Genomic DNA, 24,953 nt, shown 5'->3' with positions numbered 1-24,953 from the left:
GCCTGGCAGGGGCATGCGCTCCGGTTGGCAATTCGTGCCAATGCCATGACTGTCCTGCTCACTCAGGGGTGTCCTTTCTGCTAGTTTCTTATTAAAAGGGGAAACTCGGAGGAGAGACAAAGGTCGCTGCCGAAATCAGCTGCAGGAAACTGGATCTCACCCAAACACTGGATCCAGTTCTTTCCAACCTACTGCGAGCTGTAGCAGGCAGGGAAGGACTTGATGGAAGCCCCTCCAGCTCTTTGGCGGGGTGGGGGAAATGTCCAGCTGTAGCCTAGAATTACCCATGCCCATAACTGGCACCACGGAAGTGCCCTCTGGGTTTGCTGGGTGCTAAGCAGCTTGGGGGGGGGGGAGAAAGTTTTGAAAAGTGTGTACTGGAGAGGGAAGGCTGCCTCTTCCCTCCCAGGTGGCCGCTGGTGTGTGTTTTCTCAAGCAACTGTGATGTAGAACCAGCTGACTGATTTAATCGCCATTCAAAATAAGTAAAGTAGAGCAAATTTGTCTTCAGCTCCCCTCCTGGTGATGCAATTGCAGAGGACGGACCGGCTGGAAAAGGGCAGCGTGTTCTGAAGTGAGTCAACCGGCGTTTGGCTTCAAACCCTGTAGAAGAGACAGGTGTTGGGTTCCTTGGAAAGCTGCTTTTAAGCGTAACTCCAGGCTCAGCTTTGGTTGCAGGGGGTCTTAAGCAGGGGTCTCCAACCCCCCCCCACTTTAGACTTGTGGACTTCACCTCCCAGAATTGAAGCCCACACGCCTTAGAAGTTGCCGAGATGGGAAAACACTGCAGTAAGGCAAAACCACATTTGTCTGTCTGGCTTTTCTCCCTGCTGACATTTCAACTTTCCTAGAACTGCGGCAGAAGGAAGAATGTCCACACCTTTTTCCCTCTTTACCTGGACCCAAAAGGCAGCTCGGCTTCCTCTCCCGCTCATCCTTTTAGAGTCACAACCCTGGGCTTCTTCAGAGAAAAGCAGGCAGGTGGATTTGCTCCTTCAGGCAAAGGTGGGGCTGCAGGCTTATCTTGGCCTTCTTGCTTGGAAGTTCATTGACCCCTGATCCGGTGGCCCTTCAGAGTTTATGGGGGCCCTTGGCGGAGTTATAGACAACTTTACTGGGGCCGAAGCTCAGCAGGAGAAGACCTGCGCTGCAGCTCTGATGTTTCCACCAACTCCTGGGTGAAGATTTCAAGTGACGGAGGAAAACCATTATTTCCCCTCTGACTGAGATCTTGCAGAGCTGTTTCCAGCCAGAAATGTACCTACCTGTCCTTAATTCAGGTCTGCCTTTCCCCGGCTTCCAGGTATTTTGACTACAGCTCCCATCATCCCCAGGCAGCCTTGCCCAGCAGCATGGTAGCGGCACTGGATGGGAGGGTTGACACCCCAAAGATGGGAGACCAGATTCCCATCGCCTCTGCTGGTTCTGTCATCGGCAGACACAATGATCCCCTCTTTGTGTCTCTGGAGATTCTCAATCCTCCAGGCCCTGGTTGCCCCAAAGGTCTTTTCCAAAAGACAACTGGACCTTCATGGTTCTTTTTTTCCTGGAAAACATTTCCCTTCTCATCCAAGAAGATTCTTCAGTTCTGAAGAGCCACCTAATGATGAAGAAGCTTCTTGGATGAGAGGGAAACGTTTTCAAAGGAAAAAAAGGAGAAAAGTCCAGTTGCCTTTTGGAAAAGACCTTTTGGGTATCCCGTCTTTGAAAATCAGAGTTTGGGGGGAAAGTACAGTCTGCATTTCCCGCAAGGGGGGATGGGCACTTGGCACCTTTGGGTATGAAATGGGTCCAATCCAGGAAACTGCCCTGCCTGCGTCTCTGGCTCGCTCTTCCCATCCCGAAGGAGCTTCGCTATGGGGTAATGGATCAGAGGGGTCTGTGACTGATTGCCTCCTGCACCCCCAAATTAGAGAGCTCTCAAAGAGTCCTGGCATAAAGGCTCCAGGGCCGTTTTGATGCTTGAGGACAGAAGAGGCTCTGCTATTTAGGAAACCAGAACGGCTCAGGGGCCTCCAATAGGGGAGTCAAAGAGCCACAGGGATGGGGCCCCCTATCCATGGGACTTAATCTCCAAAGAGGCAGGGTCTCCCACTCACCCACCCCAAAAACTTTGCCTTAATTCCTGGGAAGACAGGACCTTCCCACCAGGGACCACCTGCTTGGAAGGAGCCCAGCCCCCCCCCCCCGGGGCCAGCTTAGCCCTACTACCTGCAGCCTCTGCTGGGCAGAGGGCCCCAGTCTCCTTCTCTTCCCCCCCCCCCAAAGAGTACCCAGTTTTCTTTGCTGCTGTTGAAGGTTTCAGCAGGGTGCCAAATCTGCTCTCAGGTTCCTCTGGGACCTTTGCACGCTGCTGTCCTGCTCTCTGGTTTTTGCCATCCTCTGACTTATTAATGAGCAGCTGCTGAAGGCAGCCTCCTGAGCTGAGCTGGCCCGGGTCCTGCGGCTGGGCTGATCTCATGTCGCGCTTGCCTGAAGACGCCTCCAAAGGAAAACAAAGGCCGGCCCCAAACCCCGGCTTAGCCTTGGCTGCCAGGACAATCCTTGGCTGGAGCAGAGCCATGCTGGGAAGGGTTTGGGGTGGGACCGCTTGCCTTTGGCCCCAGGTGAGTGGGAGGGCTTGAAGCTGCTCTCTGGGTATGCTCAGAGTTCCTCACTCCTCCTCCTCCAAAGAAGGACCTCAACTGTACGTGGCATTCTTGATCCACGGTTGCTGGGTCCCAAGGTCTCGAGAAGAATCCCTCTGGGAGATCGACTGGGCTTCAGCAGTCATGGCTGTTACGCTTCAGAGGCTCCTTGAGCAATCAGCCTGCCTCCACCTGAAGGCCTCTTGCAGAATTCTGCAACTGCACCCCAAAGCAGAATCGGGCCTCAGGTGTGTTCCCACCTGAGAGGCTCATGGCAAGTATTCCTAGCCTGGTTGATAAAGACGGGCTTTACTGGCCAACTCAAGAAGAAAACTGGAATCTGGTCTCACTTCTGGGAATCTCCCCTCATTCAGCTCCTTTTGGATCAGAGGCCAGGAAAGCCTTAGGATTCCCCCGGAACAAGCGAACGGCCTGAAGCACAAAGCTCACCAGGCCATCTCTGGTGGACCTTGTCTGTTGTAGGCCCCCAACTCTGTGGCTGCTCCCGATTTGTGTATTGTGCAAGTGAAAAACTTGGGATCCTCTTACAAGCTGTGGCTGAAGGACCCCCAAGCGCATTGCGGCAAGACAGCCACCCTCAGAAACGGGCTAAGGAAACCTGGGCTGAAACTTTTCTCACAAGTTCTTAAGGAGGTTCTTAAAATGGGGGCGGGCAGGAGGCCTTCCTTTATATGGATGGGGAGCCAAACTCTGAAATACAAATGAAGTCTGGGATATAAAGGCAGAAGATGTGTGTGTGTGTGTGCGTACTTAAGGCAGGAGAAAGGTGTGCTTGCTTGTCTTGTTGATCTCTCCTTGGGATTTTCATTCGGCTGCCCTTCGAGGGCTTAGCAGGCTGAATCACAGGAGCATCTTTAAATAGGCACAGGTAAGTCTTCCAGGCCACTCTGCTATTAAAATATTACAGATTATCTCCTGCTTCGCCACCTGGCCCCTTTGCCTTTCCGGGCCCTGCTCCTCTGCCTGCTGTGAGTCAGGGCCTTTTTTAGGCCTGCAACATGGGGGCCCTTGTGAGTCTCTTGGGGGTTCAGGGGCCAAGGGGGGAGGGTCTCCATCACCCAGCCAGAGGAAGGAGAGAGAGGGGAACTGGGGCAGGGCGCTGGAAAGGAAGGCGGACTTATTTCGGGAAGCGGCAGGAACTGGCTCCTCAAGGAAAGAGGCCCTTCCTGCCCTCTGCTGACGGGGGGGGGGGAGGAAGGGGGCTGAGCTGTCCAAGAGTCTGCAGGCAGCCGGACCACCCTTCCTGCAAAACGCCAGGCTGACCCTCCTGGCCTTTTCCATCATGCTTCTCTTGGCGGCCACAGCACTCTGGTTTGGTGGCTCCTGCAGAGGGGGAGGAAGGAGCCCCCGCAGGCTCACCAGTCAGCTGCTCTCTCCGTGGGCTTGCTCATTAGCCAGGAGCCCCCCAAGGACAAGCAAGGGAAGATGTGAATGGCTTCCCAGGAAAGCAGCTGCTTTCCAGGCATTGGAAAGGTGGTGGAGGGCTGAGCCCCTAAAGCCTGGCTGGCACCCTCCTCTGCGCCCACCGCCGCCACAAGGTGGAGCCACGGCCCCTCACCCCAAGGGCCAGAAAGGCAATAGGGTCTCTTTGTTCTCTGGGGTGGAGCTCCCAGGTGAGGGTCTCTTCTCACCTGAATCCTTTATGCCAACGAGGCAAACATTGGAGGGGGTCACTCCGGCTCTTCCCGACGCTCGGAAGCCCCTTTTGCCCTCCTCTGCCCCGTCCCCAGAGGGTCGCTGGCGGGGCTGAGCAGGGAGGGAGCAGAGCCTTGCCGGGCTCCCAAGATCGTCGGGACCCGAAGGCTGCCTGAGCGAGGAGGAGCTGCGAGGAGGGTCCCCTTCAGCTCCGCTGCCAACCCAAGTGGACCTTTAACCCCTGGATTAACTCCCCACTCCCGCACCTCGGAGCCCCTCCGCACCCCGCTTCCTCCTCCTCCTCCTCCTCCCCCCGCAGCCCCTACGCGGTGAACCGCCAGGCGGGAGAGGAGCCGGCAGCGAGCGGGTTAAACGGCTCCCCGCCCCGAGAGGCTGGTCCGGGGAAGGCGCCGCGCCGAGAAAGTCTCCGAGCACTCACTCCGGGCTGAGCCGGGCGGCGAGCGGAGGTCCCGATGGAAGCCGGGCAAGATCCCCCGCCGGCGGCGTGAGCCTGAGCTCCCCTTCGGAGCGCCGCCGCCCGGGAGAAGCCCCTCGACCCCGCCGGTGGAGGAGGCGGCGGCAGCGGCGACCTTCCCGGGAAAGTCTCAACCGTGAGCATCCACTGCCCGCGACACGGCCGGGATGGGAGGGGGGGTCCGTTGCTTGGCGGAGGAGGGGGCCAAGAGGGCGCTTCCCCTGAGTAAAGGGAAGCCCTTCCAGGTGGCTTTGTGGGAGCCGAGCACATCAGTGCCAAGAGAGACTAAAAAGAATCTCTGAGCATGTACCAAGTGCTTTTCCTTCACCACTTGAAAGTTGCCAGGGGTTTGGAGATCAAGGCATGGAGGGGGGCTTCCCCGCCCACTCTTGATCTTACTCTCACAACAGTTCTGTGATGTGGGGGTGGCGGTTGCCCCAGGGATCCAGTAAATCCCGTGCCGGGGGGGGGAGGCGGGCTTGGGAGGGCACATTCCCCTCCTCCAAAGGCATTTACGGGCTTCCTGGATCCTGCCTGAATAAATGCGGAGGGGGTCCCAGCCTGCCAGGCAACGTTTTGCCCTCTGCCCAGGTAACAACTCCAGCTTGGCTGTTTGCTTGCTTGGCACGGAGGAAAGACACTCTGCATATTCCCAGAGGCTGGCTGCAAAAGATTCCCAATGCACTAGCACTCTTTTTCAGGAACTGTTGGGGGGGGGGGAGATTGGCAAAGATGGGGGGCACACAAAACCTCCCTAGGCAGAGAGAAGAGCCTCCTAGTTTATATTGCTCAAGAGTCTCCAACTTTATCAACTTTAAGACTTGTGGGCTTCAACTCCCAGAATTCCCCACCAGCACAGCTGGATGGGGAGTTCTGGGAGTTGAAGTCCTCAGGTCTTAAAGTTGCAAAAGTTGGGAACCAGTAGTGGGTTTCAAATCCCGGCGCTACAGGTTTGCTATTGGTAGTGCACAGGCGCGCTCGCTCACTTCATGAGCACCCGGTGCTTCTGTGCATGTACAGAGCGTTTATGACATGGGGAGTGTGTGGAGCCTCCCACCGCCACCACTACCAGTTCGCGCAAACAGGAGTAACTGTTGGGAACCCCAGCTAGCTGATCCGCACCAGGCAGGAAAGAAGCGGCAACTGGCCAAGGGCAGTTTTTGTGTGGCACAAGAGGAAGCCTTCGACAGCCCAGGCTCTCTGCTGGGTCTTTGGGGAGCCTGGCTAGCCGGAGCCCCCAGCCCTCTTTGAGAACCCCACAAGAGAAGGGCACGAGAGAGATGCCCCGCTTGGGAGAGAGGGAGTTCAGTTCCCTTTGACTTTGGATTCCCTTAACTTCTGAGGTTAGTGGGACCACCAAGGCGGAAGCTGGATCCAGCCCCCATCCTGGTTCTTGGTCCCCCTCCAGCACCCAAAATGACTGGCCCATGGGGCTCCGGCAGGCCAAACCATCCGCTCCAGCTCGCGCACCTGACTGGAACCGGAAGCCTGCCTGGACCCCCAACCCCAATCAGGAAGCTCCCTCCCAGGTCAGGAAATTTGGGGGGGGGTGTTTCCAGACAAGGAGATGAGGCACAAGACAGGCAACCCCCAAGTGGCCAGCTTTCCCTTGTGGCTCTTGCCCCCCACGCTGGCTGTGGGTCAACGGAGACTTCCACCCAGTCTTCCCATGTCATCCTGGAGAAAATGCAGGGAGGGGAAACGGGATATTTCCAGCAGAAGGAGCAGGAAGGCAGCCCCCCCTCCTCCTCTGCCCCTCCTGAATCTATTTCTATTTTCATCTTTACTGACTTGCTGCGCGGATAACAAAATTGTGCTGATAACCTCAACAAATAATGGAGTTTCTGGCGATAATGAAATCAGTCTAAATGCAATTTTGAAATCACAGGGCACATGGCGGGAGGGAGCCGAGCAGCCGTTTCTTCCTGCCTGGTTCCAGCCGTGCCGCCTGCCCTGCCATATGCCTTACGGGGATGGACACCTGGACCACTTTCTACTTCTCTTCCAACCTGGCCTTGGGGCGAAGGTGACGGGGGTGGGGGTGGGTAGCCTTGCTGGCCCTTTCTTCGCTTTTAATGCCACCAGCTGGGGTGGAGTGGCCCTTGTGTCAGAGCCTTTTCTGGAGTGGATCCCTGTCTGTGAAGTTCCTTTACGACGGGTCTCCAAGGTTGGCCAGTTTAAGACTTGTGGACTTCAACTCCCAGAATTCCCCAGCCAGGACATGCTGGCTAGGGGATTCTGGGAGTAGAAGTCCTTAAGTCTTAAAGTGGCCAAATTTGGTGACTCTTCCTTTTGCCTCTCTTTGTGGGCCTTCTGTAGTCTTCATTCCAAGCAGCGTTTGGGTTTTATTGTCTTTCTAGGAAAGATTTTACCTGTTAGCGCTACCTTACTGATGTTTTATTTACTTGAACTTACTTACCCATTTCATATTGTGTTTATACTTGACCTTTCCAAAATATGATATAACCTGCTGGATGAGGCTTTTATTTGGAGAAACAGGCTAGGCAAGGATTTAATGCTAATAATCCTTTTTGATAGTAATAATAAGAGCAGTTAGGGGATCTAGCAGGAGACGCCGAGGCTTCCAAAACATAGTAGAGACACAACTGGAAGGGCTACATAATCGTTTTAGCTGCAAAGGGCAGATTAGCTGTCCGAATGACCCGGGTGCAGGATTAAAACTCTCCTCGCCCCAATGGTGGCTATTTGTGTGTTTCTCTGATTGATCTCCTGGCGTGGCTCCAGGGCTCGACATCTCTCCTCCCAGTGCCGTCCCAGCAAGATCCCCAGGAAGGGGTTGACTTGTGGTTTCCAGACTGCTTGTATTTTAGCTGAAATCAATGAAAACTCCATGAAGCCGGCAATGGCTGGAGCGCATGCCTGGACTCTCAGTGATCACACAACACAGTTAACTTGAGGGATCTAATGCAGGACTAGCACTGATGAGGTTGCCTAGTTGGGTCATGAAACGCCTGCAAGAAAAGTACCACGTTCAGAGAGCACCAAGGACCCTTCATTTCAACCCTGAGCTACAAATATTCTGCTTTATGGTTACTGTATGGTTACTGTATTAGCTCACTTGCTGGACATGCCTTGTAAGCGAATCATGGACTAACTGGCTCAGAGACTTCAGCAGCCACACACAAACATCTAACTGTGGTTAAGACTGAGGAAGCCCAGTGTTTTGCACAAAGTCACTCAGCTTGAACAGATGCGGGTAAACCTGTGGTGTGAATGTTTGCTGAAGGACCCATCCAGGTCTGGAGAAGGCTGGCCCACAGACCTCAAGCACAGGCCTGGGGACAATGGGTACGTGCCCACTTCAAGGCCTTGGTTCAGCTAAAGGAGGAACGGTGCTCAGTGGCTGAATGTCTGCCTCGGTTCCCCTGCATGTAGTAGTGAGACCTGTAGCAACGCTTGGCCACCTTCGTGTACTCAGATGGTCTGAATCTCTAAAGATAATCTTATTTGAGTTGGCAAAGTTCAACAAAACTATTCTGCAGAGAGCCAGAGATTCAAACAGGTTCATCTTAAATCATCGCTCCCTCCCCGATGGAAGAGGAAGGCTGCCCACTCTGCCGTAGCCTGAAAGGCTAAAACTCCCGCCTCGGAGCCAGCTGAGCAGCCAGGAGCAATTAGCCCATCGATTAACGAAGGCAGTTCATCGAGCCCTCCCCTCCCCCGGGCGCCACAAGAGGAGCACCAGCCAGCCTGGGCGCATGGTCAAGCTCGGGCCTGCAGAAACGCCCAGACGTGGTTATTTAGCCAGACCGTAGATTAGCCAGGAGCTGCTCGTCAGACCCACCCAAACACCTCCAGGGATGAAAAGCCCTGACACAGGGAACTGGCGCCTTGCCAGGGATTGTGGGGTCTGGGGAACGGAGAGCAGCCTCCTCCTCTGCCTGCTTCCCTGCTCCCTCCTCTGCCCGTCTGTGTCTTGGCCCAGCGCGGCTCTGAGTTTCTCCGCTCAAAAGGCACCAATAAAACCGATTCGGAACTGGCTGTCCAGATTTGTACAAATGTGAACTCGCTCTGTGCCTAATTTTGAAACTGAAAATTTGTTTTCTTCCCTTTCCCAAGAGCCTCTTAAGAGCTGCCTAAGAAAAGGAACTCTACCTTCTGTAAGATTTTTTAATGCATTTCTGCATTTCCATCCACTTATTACAAACACCAAACATTTTCTTCCACCTGGACGGAGGAGAAAAATAGTCTTGAACATAGGCCAGCCTCTGAGGAAAGACTCCCCAGCTGCAGTTGGTGAGATGGCCAATCATCCTCATCTCTCTGATGAAGCAGCAGCAAAGCCCCACAGCACAACTTTCCCAGTCCCCCAAATCCTGGGCACACTGCTGAGATCCCACGGGAGCATTTGGGTTCTTTTGTCTGCTTCAGAAACACCTGCATTTCTGGGATATAAATAGAAAGAAGCCAGAATAATCGAACTGGGGGCCGAGCACTGACTGGCAGGTGGAGGGCAGAGAGAGGCACCTGGGGGGCTAGAGGGGAGGGGGCACTCCCCAGCCCTTCCAGCTTTGCAAAGTGGCGTCCATGAGCTTAGGGGGTCTCTCTCCCCCAAAGGAGAGCCATCCCTCTCTCCATGTCCAGAGATAAAGCACTTCATGTATTCAATGCACAGAGGCCACCGCCATCCAGATGTGCTCTCCTCTATAACAGCGTAAGCGTTGGAAGGGGCCGAACTAGTCCAACTCCCTGCTCAACTATGCCATTCCTGACAAATGGCCATCCAGGCTCTTCTTGAAAGCCGCCAGTGATGGAGCACCCACAATTTGCAGAGGCAAGCCCTTCCACTGCTAACAGAGTTGGAAGGGACTTTGGAGGTCTTCTAGTCCAACCCCCTGCTCAAGCAGGAGGCCCTAGATCATTTCAGACAAACGGCTGTCCAATCTCTTCTTCAAAACCTCCACGACCTCTGGAGGGAAGCTGTTCCGTTGGTGAATTGTCTTTGCTATTAGGAAATTTCTCTTTAGTTCTAGGTTGCTTCTCTCCTTGAAAAGTTTCCATCCTTTGCTTCTTCTCTTGCCTTCCGGCGCTTTGGAGAACAGGTTGCCCCCCTACCCCGCCTCTTCTTTGGGGAAGCCCCTCAGATATTGGAAGAGTCTCCCCTGGTCCTTCTTTTCACTAGGCTGGCCATACCCAGTTCCTGCAACCGTTCTTCATCTGTTTTAGCCTCCAGTCCCCAGTCATCTTGGCTGCTCTTCTCTGCACTTCTTCTAGAGCCTCAAGATCTCTACACGCAGGTTCTCCCTTCTCCTCCGCCAGTGTTTTCCACTCACTTCCCACCCCCCCTAAAATGTCCACTGGTTGGAAGAAACTGTCTGGGAGGAACCCCGCATGTTTAAGAGGGCAGAAAATGCTCAGGATTACCAAGTGGGCGCCTAGGAACAGAGGAAGCCCCTGGCTTATTTCTGCCACTCAGGATCTGAGGTGGCTTTCTCAGTCCAGTTTCTCTTCCTGCTTCCATGCAGACCCACCGGTCTCAGACGTGGAGACGGAAAGAGAGGAAAATCTCCAATGGGAAGGAATTCATAAAATCCAAATTGCATTTTTACAAGACACTTAGCTTGAAGGTTTTTTTTTTCCTTGTTGAATTTGCAAAAGACATTGAACCACAGAGTAAACAGAGGGTTCGTGGGTGTTGAGCCTCCTTGGAGAAGCTGAGCAATTAAGGAAGCGGCTGGGTTATCAGGTGAAGTGTGTTACGCAACCACGGCAGCCTTTGTGTCCCTCCAGAGAAGCCACCAGGCATTCAAGAAAAGCACGCTGCTTCTTTCTGGGCATACACGGGGCTCCAACCTTGGCAACTTTAAGACTTGTGGACTTCAACTCCCAGAATTCCCCACCAGTCAGCTCTGGAATTCTGGGAGTTGAAGTCCACAAGTCTTAAAAGTTGCCAAGTTGGAAAACCCTGATTTAAATATTCTGCAGAATTGAGGACATTCTCCGTCCGTCCTCTTCCTCTCTCGTATGGCCACTACAAGGTCTCCCATAGTCACATCTGCCTTCTAGCCAACACTGTAAGTCTTCCATCGTTCTGAGCTGGCTGCCTTTTCTCGAGCGAGATCATCTTTTGTATTCTCATTTCCTAGCTTGAATTTCTGCCCTGCCTGCCTACGATGAGCGGTGACCGAGGAATTTATTCAGGACATGGAACATTTGTAAGGATGGCAGGTCCGGGCCAAGGCTGCCCACCGTTCCTTCCAGGCATCAGAGGCCGCCTGCCAGCTGCTTAGTCTGTCCAGGAGCAGGTGGGAACCGTGGCCCAGAATTGTAGTCCTAACCTCATTTGGGCCAGTAATAGAAGGAGACAATGTCCTGGAGGAGGGAGACGGCTCCCCTCTGCCCCCTTGCTCTGCCTCTAGGGCAGCCCTCCTGCAACAGCCAGGTGGGGCTCCTGGCATACGTGCCGAGCTGGCATTTTACTCAAGGCTAACAAACTGCTCCAATTTCTTTCTTTAAATTGGGCAGATGGTATCAACCCCATGATGTTAACCCCCTGGCTCAACCCCTTCAAATAAGGACTGTCCTTCCGGAAGCTGCTCCATACGCAGCTCATTCTCAACCTAAGACCACAACAGAGTCCAAAACTTTCGTTGCTAAAAAAGACACTTGTTTTCTCTCATTTTATGACGTTTCTTGCCAGAGTTGTTAAGCGAATCACTGCAGCTGTTAAGTGAGTCACACGGTTGTTAAGCGAATCTGGCTTCCCCATTGACTTTGCTTGTCAGAAGGTCGCAAAAGGGGATCACATGACCCCGGGATGTTGCAATCGTCGCAAAAGTATGGGTCAGTTGGCAAGCGTCCGAATGTTGCCCCTGTGACCCGGAGGCTGCTGCAATGGTCCTAGGTGGGAAGACCGGTCATAAGTCACTCTGTTCTGTGCCGCTGTAACTTGGAATTGTCACTAAACGAAGAGTTGCAAGGAGGGTCTGTATATTCAGAGGGTCTTGTGGCTATGCCGAGCGGGGCCTGCCTGATATCAGCGTGGGTCAACAGTTTTAAGGGGGAAGCACTGTTCCCCCCCTGTCTGCACACTTGCCTTGTCCCAGTTTTGGGAGGTCTCTAAGCTCACCATGTAGGCGTCCTGTGTCAACCAACTGTGGTCAGTCTGGACTGTGGTGGACGCCTTCAGCCAAGCCACCTGGTTGCACAATAATTGCGTCTTCCTTAGGGCTGGGACCTGCCCCTTCCTGCACTCTGCCCCCCCCCCCCCAAGCACCTCAGGACAATGATTAACTCTCTTTGCTTAGCTTCTCCTCCGCTTCATGAGGGCGCAGAGCAAAGGGGCCCAAGGTGGCTGCTTGCTAGGGATCGGTCCCTGGGCTTTGGCCTCCGGTCGCTTGGAGTATCCTCCAGAGGTGCTGCTGTTTAGCAGAAGAACATAGTTGGAAGGGGTACTGGAGGTCTTCTAGACCAGCCCCCTGCTCAAGCAGGAAAATCTACTACCATTCCAGACAAATGGCTGTCCAGCCTCTTCTTGCAAACCTCCGGTGACGGAGCACCCACAACATCTGGTGGCAAGTCGTTCCACTGGTTAATTAACAGAATTGGAGGGACCTTGGAGGTCTTCTAATCCAACCTCTTGCTCAAGCACAAGATCCTATAAGATCAAGGGTGTCCAACCTCGGAACTTTAAGCTATGCTGGCTGGGGAATTCTGGGAGTTGAAGTCCCCAAGTCTTAAAGTTCCCAGGTTGGACACCCTTACCCTGTATCATACGGCTGTCCAGCCTCTTCTTGAAAACCTCCAGTGTTGGAGCACCCACAACGTCTGGTGGCAAGTCGTTCCACTGGTTAATTGTTCGGAAAAACCAAAGGGTTCCTACAGTAAGTACGATTTCCACTGAAGGCCTTTGATCTCCCTTCCTTTCCGCAGCAACCCAAACTGGGGAAAACGTTGAGCCAAAGTCTTTCGGGTGGGGCTGGGCGATTACAGACGTCGAGGAAATTTTAAGTATCTGCCAGGCTCGTTTCTTATCTACCCTGACCTCATTTTACTGCTTGGACAAACAGAAAGTCCCTCTGGCAGCAGGATTTGAGCCGCTGGACTTTTCCGCCAAATGTACAGCAACACCCACCGACCCACCCACAGGCACACGTTTACTCAGCTTGCCCTGCTAGCGGCACCCAAATCTTCCTGTGGGTCCTGGATAATGCTGGGTTCTCGCCTGGATGTGCCCATAACAAGTCTTTGCCCGTTCGTCCGGCCTCCTGATCCTCCTCCTGGCCTCCTGATCCTCTGGAGATGGCTGTTCCTCCAGGGGAAGCGCGAAAGGCTCTCCCTTTCCAGGAAGACCCCCGATGGAAGTGAACCTTCCCCTTTCTTCAAAAGAGAAATGGATTTGGAAAAGGGGAGGAAAATCCTTAATCTCTTCCTTCCTCCGGTGTTGTATCTCCACCCAGAATCCCTCGCTCTCACCCCCCCCCGTTGCCCTTCTTCCTTGCACGAGGGCCCGCCCCTTCCCAGCATGCCCACGGGGACTCCGAGCCACACCCTGGTCTCTTCTCAAAGCCCATGGGGCTCTACGGGACAGGAAAGAATTTGTATGACAACACCCTCGGCTGGCTGTGGGCCACAGAAGCAGCTGATGGAGACGACATTAACAGAAGAAGAGAGTTGGAAGGGACCTTGGAGGTCTTCTAGTCCAGCCCCCTGCGCAAACAGCAGACCCTCTACCACTCCAGACAAATGGCTGTCCAATCTCTTCTTAAGAGCCTCCAGTGTTGGAGCACCCACAGCTTCTGGAAGGAAGTTGGAGCACTAGTGAATTGTTTTAACTGTCAGAAAAGTTCTCCTTAGTTCTAGGTTGCTTCTGCCCTTGATTAGTTTCTTGTGGGATCTGTCTTTTTCCCAAGGACCCCCTCTCCTTTTTCACCCCATCCAAGCGACCTGTGTGTGCACGGCCATCTTGTTCCTTGTTTGCTGTCAACAGGATGAAGCTATATTTACCCACGGCCAAAAGCATCGCTGGTGAAAGAAACACGGTTGAAGGGCAAGAGAGGCCTGGAGCCCAGGGACCGTGGCAGGTGTGGCTTGGAATTTGGGGAAGACGGAGAGCGTGGTTCTCCTTCCCACATCCTGGCTGGGCTGGCAGGAGCCTGGCTGTTGCCGCACCAGCCTGCTTTATTCTCTACCCTTTGGAGCCTGGCAGGGGGGCTTCTAAGAACCCTCTTAGCAGGGAGGGGGGTCCTTGTGACCTTCAGGCCCAGCCAGAAGGATTAAGCATCCCCCAAAGGTCAACATTAATTTTTCAGGAGTCATTTCTGCATAGTGAACCTGCCCTTCCTTGAGAAATGGTTTGACAGCAGCGGGGCTCCATGTTTAGAGCTTCATGCGTACGAAGCCTCCTAGGATGGGGGGGGGGGGAGGGGGGGCTGCGCACGGATGCAGATTTCCGCTGTGCCCAATTGCACCATCTGCAGGGAGACGGCTGACTCTGGGGAAACCCAGCAGTGCTACGCCTGCTGCTGGCTCAGTGTGCAGTTACGCAAGAGGAACACCCGGACAGATTCTCCGTCTGCACTCTTAAAGCTTTCAGCAGAGGACTTCCAACGTCCTCCTGCCCCTCCCACCCACAGACTGAACCCCTCGTGGGAAGCTCGGGGGTCTTCTGAGACCCCCTTTGAGCCCCATCTGACTCGGTGACCCACTTTGGAAAGCAGGAAAGCCCCTCGGCACATTTTCTGTGAATAAGGCTCTCTAATTCTGCTTTCAAGTTTCAGTCTTAGCAATAGCCCTTAAGACTTATATACCGCTTCACAGGGCTTTACAGCCCCCTCTCTCTAAGCGGTTTATGGAATCAGGCTCTTGCCCCCAACAATCTGGGTCCTCCTTTTACCCACCTCAGAAGGACGGAAGGCTGAATCAACCTTGAGCCTGGTGCGATTTGAACTGCCAAATTGCAGGCAGCTGGCAGGCAGCAGAAGTAGCCTGCAGTACTGCACTCTGACCACTGCGCCACCGTGGCTCTTGGTTATAATGTGGCGTTTAGATAATGTAGGTGTGCCTATTGAAAAGGCAAAACAGAAAAATACCTGGTCTGAGCGAGAGTAACAAAGAATCACCACGTGGTGTGAGCCAGAAAAAACGGTTGGGCTGCCAAGGGAAGGAGAAAGGGAGGGGGGGGGGCGGACTCAAGGTGATTTCCAGTTTTGCCCCAGTTCTGGCTGCTCACGGCAACTGGTGGTCTCCCTTTTGTTCCCCTGCAGGGCCAGGGAGTGGGAAGGCTGCACAAATGAGGAGTGGACCACCTGCTTTCCTGCCTGTCCCAAGGCAGCTTTTGTCTCCTTCAAAGTCTGGACTGAACAACTTTCATCCAGGAGCTCTGATCTTCAGAACGGAGAATACAGCTGGAAGGGACCTTGGAGGTCTTCTGGTCCAAGCCGCTACTCAAGCAGGAGACCCTAGACCACTTCAGTCTCTTCTTAAAAACCTCAAGCCCCCACAACTTCTGGAGGCAAGCTGCTCCACTGGCTAATTGTTCTCACTGTCAGGAAGTCTCTCTTTAATTCCAGGTTGCTTCTCTCCTTTATCAGTTTCCATCCATTGTTTCATGTGTTGCCCTCTGGTGTTTTGGAAAATAAGTTGACACTCCCCCCCCCCCCACTCTTTGTGGCAGCCCCTTAGATATGGGAACACTTATGTTACCCCCAGTCCTTCTTTTCTCTAGACTGGCCCTACCCCGTTCCTGCAACTGTTCTTCATAGGTTTTAGTCTCCAGGCTTTTAATGGACATGGTTGTCCTTTTCTGCACTTTTTCCAAAGACTCAACATCTGTTTTGTAATATGGTGATTACAAAAAAGATGCTGAGACTTTGGAAAATCCTCTTAGGGTCCTGCATTTCAACCGCAGCTCTATTTCCTCGGGTGCTTCTTCTTCCCAATTTGCTACACCAGCTCACAGGTCGCTTCCATGCATGCCCCCCCCCCTTTCCAATGGCCCATGTCACATTGAGAAGAATGGGGAGGGCCCCCTCTCTCTATATGGCCCCTTCTTCCCAGAATTGCCATGCTGACAACCATGGATCGTGAGTATTCGAGTCACCAGTGCTGGTTTCATTCCTGGCAGCAATTCGGTTTCAGGCCACCGATCTGGACGGAAGAAGGGATATGCTTCCCGGGGCAGAAACAGGGTCCGGGCATGTTTGTGTGTTGCGGTAAAAATAGGGAAGAGCCTTGAGACACTTTAGTCTAGGACAATGACCCCACTGTTCTCAGACGCTCCGGAGGACCCAAAGGCTCTTTCCCCTGCCCTGAGAAAGGACTTCTTGGCTTCCCAGCTCCCATCTGAAGCTGCACAACCATTTTCAAAGGCATGTGTGCATGTATGTAACATCAGGGTTGGAATTCATGTTCTGCCAGGAGACAGTGAGGCTGTGTCCAGCCTTCCGAAGAGAACATATGTAGCTCCAGTTGAACTGCGGGGTGCTTGGTGCTCTCTCAGCTTGGTGGTTTGCTTGCAGATGTTTCATTACCATCACACCCCAACCAACACAGACAGGGGAAGCTATGGTATATCAACAGGGAACAAACTCCATAACATCTGCAAGTAAACGGAGAGGGATGGGATACTCTTGAGTAAGAACACACGTTTTCTTTACCATCCCAAATAAACATGAGGTTCCCTCAGAGTGTGACCAATTTGATGGTGGATCCATAGGACCAAGGGGGGGTCAGGGTCTCCTCTGTGGGAGATCTGCCTGTCTGTGTTCAGGCAGATGCTGAGCAGACATTTGCCAGAAAGGTTTCAGTTTTAGTTCCCGCAGGGAACAAGCAAGGGCTGGACTTGATGGCTCCTTGCATTAAAATCATTATTTTAAGGCTCAACATCCAGGAAAGCACCATGTGTTTTTCTTGTACAAGCCCATCCCCTGGCACAGTTCCCGCCATTCTCTGCTCTCTGGCCCATGGAGTTTCTCTGTGACTGATGCTCTGAACTCAACCATGCCGTGTGACTTTGCCAACCCGTCTCTCTTTCTCTCCCCCAGGTCTGAGAAGCCAGGAAAGGCCAAGGGGTGAGAGGCCAACCCCGGAGATCAGAGGGCGATGATGGAGACCTTTCCTCATGGCAGCTCCAGGAACCTCCTTTCGGCAGCCTGCGTGGTTCTGTGGAGACCCCACACCCAGCCACGCAAACTCCTGCTGTGAGCTAGGATCCAGGAAGACGCCCCCCTCCCCCCCCCACCCCCCAGGATGTGCAACACCAGCCAAGCCAGCTGGAGCTGCCCTGTGGACTCCAGGATAGACCACCTCTTCCCGCCCACCTTGTACATCATCGTCATCACCCTGGGTCTGCCCACCAACTGCATGGCCCTCTGGGCGGCCTACCTGCAGGTCCGGCAGAGGAACGAGCTGGGCGTCTACCTGATGAACCTGTCCATCGCGGACCTGCTCTACATCGCCACGCTGCCCCTCTGGATCGACTACTTCCTCCACTACGACAACTGGATCCACGGGCAGGAATCCTGCAAGCTCTTCGGGTTCATCTTCTACACCAACATTTACATCAGCATCGCCTTCCTCTGCTGCATCTCGGTGGACCGCTACCTGGCTGTGGCCCATCCGCTGCGCTTCGCCAAGTTCCGGAGGGTCAAGACGGCGGTGGCCGTCAGCGTGGTGGTGTGGACCATCGAGATCGGGGCCAACTCTGCCCCGCTGTTCCACGACGAGCTCTTCCACGACCGCTACAACCACACCTTCTGCTTCGAGAAGTATCCCATGGAGGAGTGGGTGGCCTGGATGAACCTCTACCGGGTCTTCCTGGGCTTCCTCTTCCCCTGGGTGCTGATGCTCTTCTCCTACCAGGGCATCCTGCGGGCCGTGCGCGGCAACGTCTCCACGGAGAAGCAGGAGAAGGCGAAGATCAAGCGCCTCTCGCTCAGCCTGATCGCCATCCTGCTCTTCTGCTTCGCCCCCTACCACCTCATCCTGCTCTCCCGCAGCACCGTCTACCTGAGCAAGCCGGGTGACTGCAGCTTTGAGGAGAAGGTCTTCGTGGCTTATCACACCTCCTTGGCCTTCACCAGCTTGAACTGCGTGGCGGACCCCATCCTCTACTGCTTTGCCAACGAAGGAGCCCGGAGCGATGTGGCCAAGGCCCTCTCCACCTTGGTGCGCTTCCTCACCAGCTCCAAGCCCCAGGAGATGGCCAGCGCCTCGCTCACCCTCGACACACCTCTGTCCACCAAGAAGACCATCTTCTGCCGGCAGCCCCTGGCCTTCCCACTGCCCCCCTCCTCGCAGGCCGGCAGGTTGGGGATGGGAGATGAGGATCTCCACATGAAGATCCTGACTTTTAACCAATGACTGTTCCTGGGAAAGCAGCCGGTCTCTGCCACGCGGCATCCAGAGGATTCTTTAAGAGCCAGAAATAATATTACGACAATTTAAAACAGCCCTGTGTCTGAGCACGTTTCTGTCACATGTTCCACTGATAACAATGCCTGGCATTCATCTAACACTTCCAAGCATACAAACCACTTCCACGCTACAGCAAGGAGAGCAATTTTCCCCTCATATTGTCAAATGGCACAGCAGCACCTCATCACTGAGGCCATGTTGTATCACATAAAGATAGGGCCCGGGGATACAGCCAAAGCTCCATCAGATTTCATGTGCTGAGGCCAGCCGGATTGTGTCCCATAATGGACACAAACAATAAAACTACCCTGATTCCCAGCGGCCTACCATGTGACACGACATCCCACAATTTACCATTTAAGGTTATAAAAGCCACTTTGGCCCTATTCTCAGTCCCTTCTACAAGTTCCCCTTCTATGAGAAAGCAGCAACGGGGTCCTGGCACTGGGCTCGCTCTTCCCCTTCATCACTTTTGCATGGCTCCAAACCAGCCACTTCCATTAGGGCAGCCTTCCTCCATTCAGTTTCCAGGTAGCCCAGTCAAAGGGCTGTTCATGACTTTGGAAGCCGCCGTCCAATGGCATCTGGACAGCATCAGGGAAAGGTTTCCAAGGACGACAGAAAAATCCCCTTATCTAGAGATTAGCAGCAATAAGGCTTGAGACACGAGTTGCCATTCACACAGGTTCCTGTGCAGCAAAGCTGGGAACTTGATTTTTCTCTCTTGTCCAATTTACGCTGGCTTCTTCCTTAGCTGAAAGGAGCGCATGGATCAAACCAGGGCTAGCAGTTCCCAGTGCAGATGCTTCCCCAGGGCCCTTCAAACACAAAAACAATCACCCGCGTCTGTTTCTCCTTAGCCTGTTATCGTTTCCCATCTCCTAGTCAGGACAGGAAGCCAAAGACAGGGAGTTTCTGGAAGGGTGATTAACAGAACACTTTCAGAGGCCACAACTGGTTGTCCCATAATTACCGTAAGTCTCAGCCTGGCCTGATCCGTCACCCAAAGGGAAGAGCAGGAGGAACCAGTCTTCCTCCCAGAAGAAGGCAGCTCTCAGTGGGTACTCCTTTCTAAAACAGGAGAATTTGGAATTGCTTCCAATTGTGCAGAGAGAGACTAATGCATGTTCGCATCTGTAGGCTTTTCGGTCTGGGTGGGACCCTCGATTCCAGTTTGCCTGAGAAGTCAGCTGACCTGCTTTCATGGCTCCTGTTACATTCACAGCTGGATTATTTAAGAACTCATGAAAGGGTGGACTTTTAATTATCCCTTCAATGCATGTTTATGAATGAGCGTGGGATGGATATTAATCTATGTCAGCAGAGATGAGGTAAGAATAGTATTTCTTCCCCCAAAATAGCTAAATTTACCGCATATATGTAGTGTTACATTCTGTGAATCAGCCCTTTGTATGGGACAAGATATAAGGCATGTCAGCTGCTTCCAAAAATTCTCCTGATCCAAAATCAATGTGGACTTCTGGCAAGTTACCCCACGGATGACTCTCTCTTCCAGGAATGCATGACAAAGAAAGATTAGCATCAATAACATTCCGAGATGAGAACAGCCTAATCTTAGCCTCACTGAGGGCCACTGGACAGAGAGGCTTCCTGGGAATAAACACGAGAGGCCAAAGGTGAGGCCAGTGGACAGAGCTCTGCAGAGGAGGAGAGGAGGCATCCCTCAATCTCAGCCATGCCTTGCCTTGGGATCTGGTAGCCTAAAACATGCCCGCCCCCACAGGGACAAGAAAGGAGCGCCATCACTACTGGCGAAGGAGGGTTTACCCTCCTCCCTGAAATCTCCAATCTTGCAGAATGTCAGAACAGCTGTTTATTTAGCTTTCTCTCTCTTGGCTGGATCCTCCGGCTGCTGGAATGTCGATAAGAGGACACAGTCGCCTGCGTGAGGGGCAGAGCAAAGGAAAGCCGGTCCTTTTGACTTTCCCAGGGTTGGGACCTGAAACGCCTCATTTCAACTTTAATTCTGGCATGTCCCAAAGGTGCTTTTCCAAAAGGCAACTGGACTTTCTTGGGGGGGGGGGGGGGGGTTCTTGAAAACATTTTGCTTCTCATCCAAGAAGTTTCTTCAGTTCTTTAGAAGTGAAACGTTTTCAAGGAAAAAAAACAAGGAAGTCCAGATGCCTTTTGGAAAAGCACCTTTGGGACAACCATGACCTGGATGACTGAGAATCTCCAGACATTTTACTCCAGATGGGCTGTGGTGCACACAGGATGTAATAAATTCCCCAGACCCTTTCAACAAAGGGAGTCGTGTTTGAAGTCCTGGGTGTTTGGCAGTCTTGGAACTAACCTGCCGGAGGGTTTCCTTTTCTGCTTGGTGGTTTCGCTTGGCAGCTGCACCCTCCGAGGGTGTCAATTAGTTCTTCTGGCAAAGAAGGTGGCAGCACCTAAAAAGGGCAGAGAGAAAATGGATTTAACATTGGGATGCCCTGACTCTCCTTTCTGCCCTAACCACCTGCAATCTGCATTCACGGGGTCTGGGGTGACCCCATGGGGAGAGACGAGCGTGTGGTCAGTCTCCTGGCCAGAAAATGCCTGCCGCAGGGCTCTTCCTAGGACCTAAAGCTGCAAAGTCGACCCAAAGTCGAGGCACCGCCCATCTCCACGCCTCATTTACTCAGCCGGGCCTTTATTCTCGCTTCATTGCTTTCCTGAGCACGTGGAGCTCCTCAGCCGGAAGTTAAACTTCCTGCCAGGTAACGGGGGATGTCCTCCTTCCATGAACGGAACCCCAACCCCAAGACCAGCCCATTTCAATGAACCTTCGTAGCTCAGGGTTGAGCTTGCTGGGGTCCTTGGTGCCCTCCGAGCTTGGTGCGCTTTTTTGCAGACGTTTCATGGCCCAGCTAGGTAACGTCATCAGAGCACTCCGAGGTTGGCTGTCTGGGCACTGATTGCCTAGTTGGTCATGAAACGTCTGGGGGACCGCGGCTCCTGGCCCAGGATGATGGGCCTTGGAGTCCCGCCTCCTCCAGTAGGCTGGCCGCTCTTCTCCGGCCCTCCACCACAAACCCAAAGCTTTACCCGGGGGGGCGGGGGCGGAGGAGGCTTCTCGGGGTCCTCCCGGAGGCAAATAAAACAGGAGGGCGCCCGCGGGCGGTCCGCTTTACTGCGTATCTCTATGGTCCGCCAGCCAAGGGCCACCCGGCCCGACCTCCCCGCCGTCTCTATGACGGGTGGTTTCCGGCTTAAACCGGAAGCGAGCAGGCACACTTTCCCCTCCGGTATGGAAGTTGAGGGAGAGGCAAGGAAAATTCGACACACACACACGCACACACACACTACCTGCCTCGACGCTTGAACGGACGCCATAGTTTATAAATTCATGAGTAAACGAAGCACCTGGGCACAGGCCCCGCCCCTCACGCTGCCGCCGCGTCCGGAGGGAGTGTGGGAGGGGCACATTTGCATATTCATGAGGTGTATTTTGCATACGCGGGGCGGAGCCAGAGGCCTACGCAAAGGGCGGGGCGTGCCGGGGTCAGCGGGCTCGACGTTGGCGGGCCGCTCCGCGCGGGGCCCGCTGGGAGCGCGAGGATGGTGGCCGGCGCCTTCCCCATCGCCAAGTTGCTCTACCTGGGCGTCCGGCAGCTCTCGAAGCCCCTGGCGGCGCGCATCAAGGACGGGGCCCGCGCCAGCCCCTTCTTCCGCCAGTATATCTGCGGTCCCCCCGCGCAGCGTGAGTAAGCGGCTCCGGAGCAGCCCGCCGCGCGCGGCCGCCCAATGGGAAGCGGGAGGGGGCGGGGCCCGCGGCGGGGGCGGCCAATGGGGCGGGCGGGTCGGGGCGCGCAGGCGCCGAGCGAGGAAGGTGACTTTGCGGCGGCACGCGGGGCGGCCGTCGAGCCTCCAGCCCCAGGAGCGGTCTACCTGGACGGCGGGCGGCGGGCGGCGCTGCAAATGGGTCCCGGCGTCTCGGCTCAGGGACGCTTAGCGCGTCCGACGAAGGTGGCGCTGAAGTGCCTGGGCCGGGCTTGGGTGCACAAGCACGCGCCCGTCTCGGGGGTGCCGGGGGGGCGGCGGGGGGCCCGGCCGGTGCAGAGGAGGGGTCTGCCCGGGCCCCCCCCTCCCCCCCTGCGGCCTCGCTCCCGCTCCGTTGCGTGCCGGCTGACCCTCCCCCCCTTCCCTTGCAGTCTACCACTGGGTGGAGATGCGGGCCAAGATGCGCATCATGGGCTTCCGGGGCGCCGCCATCAAGCCGCTGAACGAGGAGGCGGCGGCGGAGCTGGGCGCCGAGCTGCTGGGCGAGGCCATCGTCTTCGGGGTGGGCGGGCTGTGCATCTTCCTGGAGTACTCCCGCCAGAGCAGCAACGCCAAGAAGAAGGAGGAGGAGCTGAGCTGCACCTTGCTGGGCCTGCAGGAGCAGGTGGCCGAGCTCGGCTTGGCTCTGGAGGCCTTGGACGCCCGGCTGCGCGAGACGAACCGGGTGCTGGTGGAGGTCTCCGCCGCCGCCCCCCCCAAGAAGCCGCAGCCTGCCCCCCTCGGGCCGCTCCCGGGGCCATCGGCGGGATCGGGATCCGGGCCGCCGGGGGAGCGGTCGGCGCGGGAAGGTTAGGATTCGGGGGGGGGGGGGGCTGAGATGCAGGTCCCAACGGAGCGGCCTGGCCTTTTCCTCGAGTGTAAATACTGGATCAATTAAAAGAGCCAGAGAAAGACCCCGGTCCCTTCCTTCCGTCAGCGCCGGGGACGACCTGCGATGGCTCCGGCCCCTCCTCGCTTTCCCAGGACAAAGAGGCGCCTTCGGTTGCAGCCCCAGGACAGAGCTGCGCTTTTCGGAGGGAAGGCAGCATTTCAGCTCTCCTGGGCAGGGAAGTGGATTTATCAGGAAGCAGGCCGGAGATTTGGAAAGCAAATGAGGATGCATCAACATTAGCAACCTCACAGATCAGGTCTTTCGTGACCGGGACAATTTTGAAGAAGCGGGGGCTTCAACTCCCAGAATTCCCTAGTCAGCGTGAGAAATGCCGCCATAGTTCGGCTTCTTGCATAGATGTCCTTCCACGGTGTCTCGGTGTATAGGTAGTCCTCAATTTACAACCACACGTTGGGACCAGAATTTCCATCCCTAAACAAGGGGTTGAGTTGATCTGATTTTACAACCTTTTTTGCCGCAGCTGTTAAGTGAATCTTGTTGTCATTAAGCAAATCTGGCTTCCTCCAATGACTTGGTTGTGGGAAGGTTGCAGATTTTAATCAGGTGATCCTGGATACTGCAATACATGCCAGTTGCCAAACGCTTGGCTTTTGATCAGGTGACCATGGTGCTGCTATCGGTCATAAGTGTGAGGATTAGGCATAAATCACACTTTTCTGGACCATCTTAACTTCAGACTTCACTAAATGAATGGTTGTAAGTTGAGGATTACCAGTACCCATTGCCACTATAGCCGAGTCCATCAGATAGTTGGATGATCGTTCCTTGTTCTTAAATTCTTGTGGCAGCAACATTTCCTGTCAGTCCATAGCATTTGGAGGTCCAAAGCTTCAGTATCCCTCACCATTAGCTGTGCTGGCTGGGGCTGCTGGGAGTTGTGGTACATTCAGCATCTTGTTCAGTTTTTAGCAGGGGTGTCCAACCTTGGCAACTTTAAGACTTGTGGACTTCAGGTTCCAGAATTCCCCCAACCAGTCCACAAGTTTTAAAGTTGCCAAGGTTGGGCATCCCTGGTTTATAGAGTTTGCGGCTGGATTTATTTAAAACATTTAAATAACCTTCCATCGTATAACCAATTCTGGACAGTTCCCAATCAAACCCAGATGTCTTCCTGGGCTCCATATTTTCCATCCTTACCAGTTTAAGGATTTGATTGTTTTTATCATGACTTCCAACCCAAATGCAGGGGAGCTGCAGCGGTGACCAAACCCATCCAAGAGACTTTTTCAGGGTGTCAGATTCTGGAAGAGCCCAACAATCTTCTTTGCTTCTGACTTTAGCCGAAAAGCTCCAGGGCAGTGGGAAAAGGTGTTCCCACTTAGGTTACAACAACAGGAACAGACACCGTCCCCACCTTTAATTTGGTTATTTAACCAGGAGGGGTCACCTGGAACAACTGCTTTGAGAAAAGACCCAGGCCACAGATGTGTCTTCAGAATGCATGCTTGGATTCAGAAGGTACTCTAAGCAGCCCTGCTTTTTAAAGCTATGAATGTGTCTAATACCAAACTCTTAAAAAACTTTGCTTTCTCTTGCTATGAAAAATCTTTAAAGTACTTCCCTCATGCTAAAGAAATCAGCCCCCCCCCTTTTGAGTTGCTCTGCTAATAATTCCTGAGGCTTTATGATAGCAAAGCAGCATAGTGAAGTTTAAAAATGGCATTGTTCTTTTACAAGTCATTAAAACACCGTTATACCTGGATGCTGCAACTATGGATCCCGTGAATTGAGTAGCCTTTAAGTACCAAAGGACACAGGGAGCAACCCTGGGTTGAAGGACTGAAAGTTCAAAACTGATGCTTTGTGTTGCATCAGAAATTGATGGGAGTGATGCGGATGGATTAAATCTCACCTGCCAGCAGCTGCATTTTTGAGTCCTCAAAGGCAGGTCCCCTATGGAGCCTGCTACAGTATTTTATCTTGGAGGTGAAGAGGGCCTGCCTCACTCTGGGTGAGCCTAAGGTGGCACTGTGGATTAGCTGCCATTTTAATTAGTCTGTGCCCCCTTTACTTGGCAATAACCAATAGCCCAAATCTTATGCAACCCTGTTATCACGAAGATTCACACCTGTGATTGCAATAACCTGCTGTAATTGCTATTTGCAAAAATATTCTGATTTAAGAGCTCTAAAATAAGGTCTTT

General features: G+C 53.9%; 2 protein-coding genes and 1 long non-coding RNA gene across 4 annotated transcripts; 2 read left to right on the top strand and 1 right to left on the bottom strand.

Annotated features, from left to right (window-relative positions):
• Positions 1 to 516: 516 nt before the first annotated feature.
• Positions 517 to 21,811, bottom strand: LOC139321491 (uncharacterized). Of its 2 annotated transcripts, none has more exons than XR_011600787.1 (3): positions 21,736 to 21,811; positions 20,450 to 20,546; positions 517 to 603 (listed from the first exon to the last, which is right to left on the bottom strand). It is a non-coding gene; the product is annotated as an uncharacterized lncRNA (long non-coding RNA). The 2 variants fall into 2 exon arrangements; XR_011600786.1 differs by lacking the exon at positions 517 to 603 and adding an exon at positions 7,710 to 7,730.
• Positions 16,806 to 18,135, top strand: GPR4 (G protein-coupled receptor 4). The gene has a single exon (XM_070950225.1). It carries the CDS (start codon positions 16,969 to 16,971, stop codon positions 18,079 to 18,081), a length of 1,113 nt encoding a protein of 370 aa, XP_070806326.1. The 5' UTR covers positions 16,806 to 16,968; the 3' UTR covers positions 18,082 to 18,135.
• On the top strand, positions 21,625 to 24,505 carry OPA3 (outer mitochondrial membrane lipid metabolism regulator OPA3). Its single transcript, XM_070950232.1, has 2 exons — positions 21,625 to 21,838; positions 22,290 to 24,505. The coding sequence occupies exons 1-2, from the start codon at positions 21,697 to 21,699 to the stop codon at positions 22,709 to 22,711; spliced, it is 564 nt and encodes a 187-aa protein (XP_070806333.1). The 5' UTR covers positions 21,625 to 21,696; the 3' UTR covers positions 22,712 to 24,505.
• The last annotated feature ends 448 nt before the right edge of the window (positions 24,506 to 24,953 follow it).

Source organism: Pituophis catenifer, unplaced genomic scaffold (genome assembly GCF_029215685.1).
Source record: "Pituophis catenifer annectens isolate HBS135680 unplaced genomic scaffold, rPitCat1.0.hap2 SCAF_9, whole genome shotgun sequence".
Lineage (NCBI taxonomy): Eukaryota > Metazoa > Chordata > Lepidosauria > Squamata > Colubridae > Pituophis > Pituophis catenifer.
This window is presented reverse-complemented; position numbering and strand designations above follow the sequence as displayed.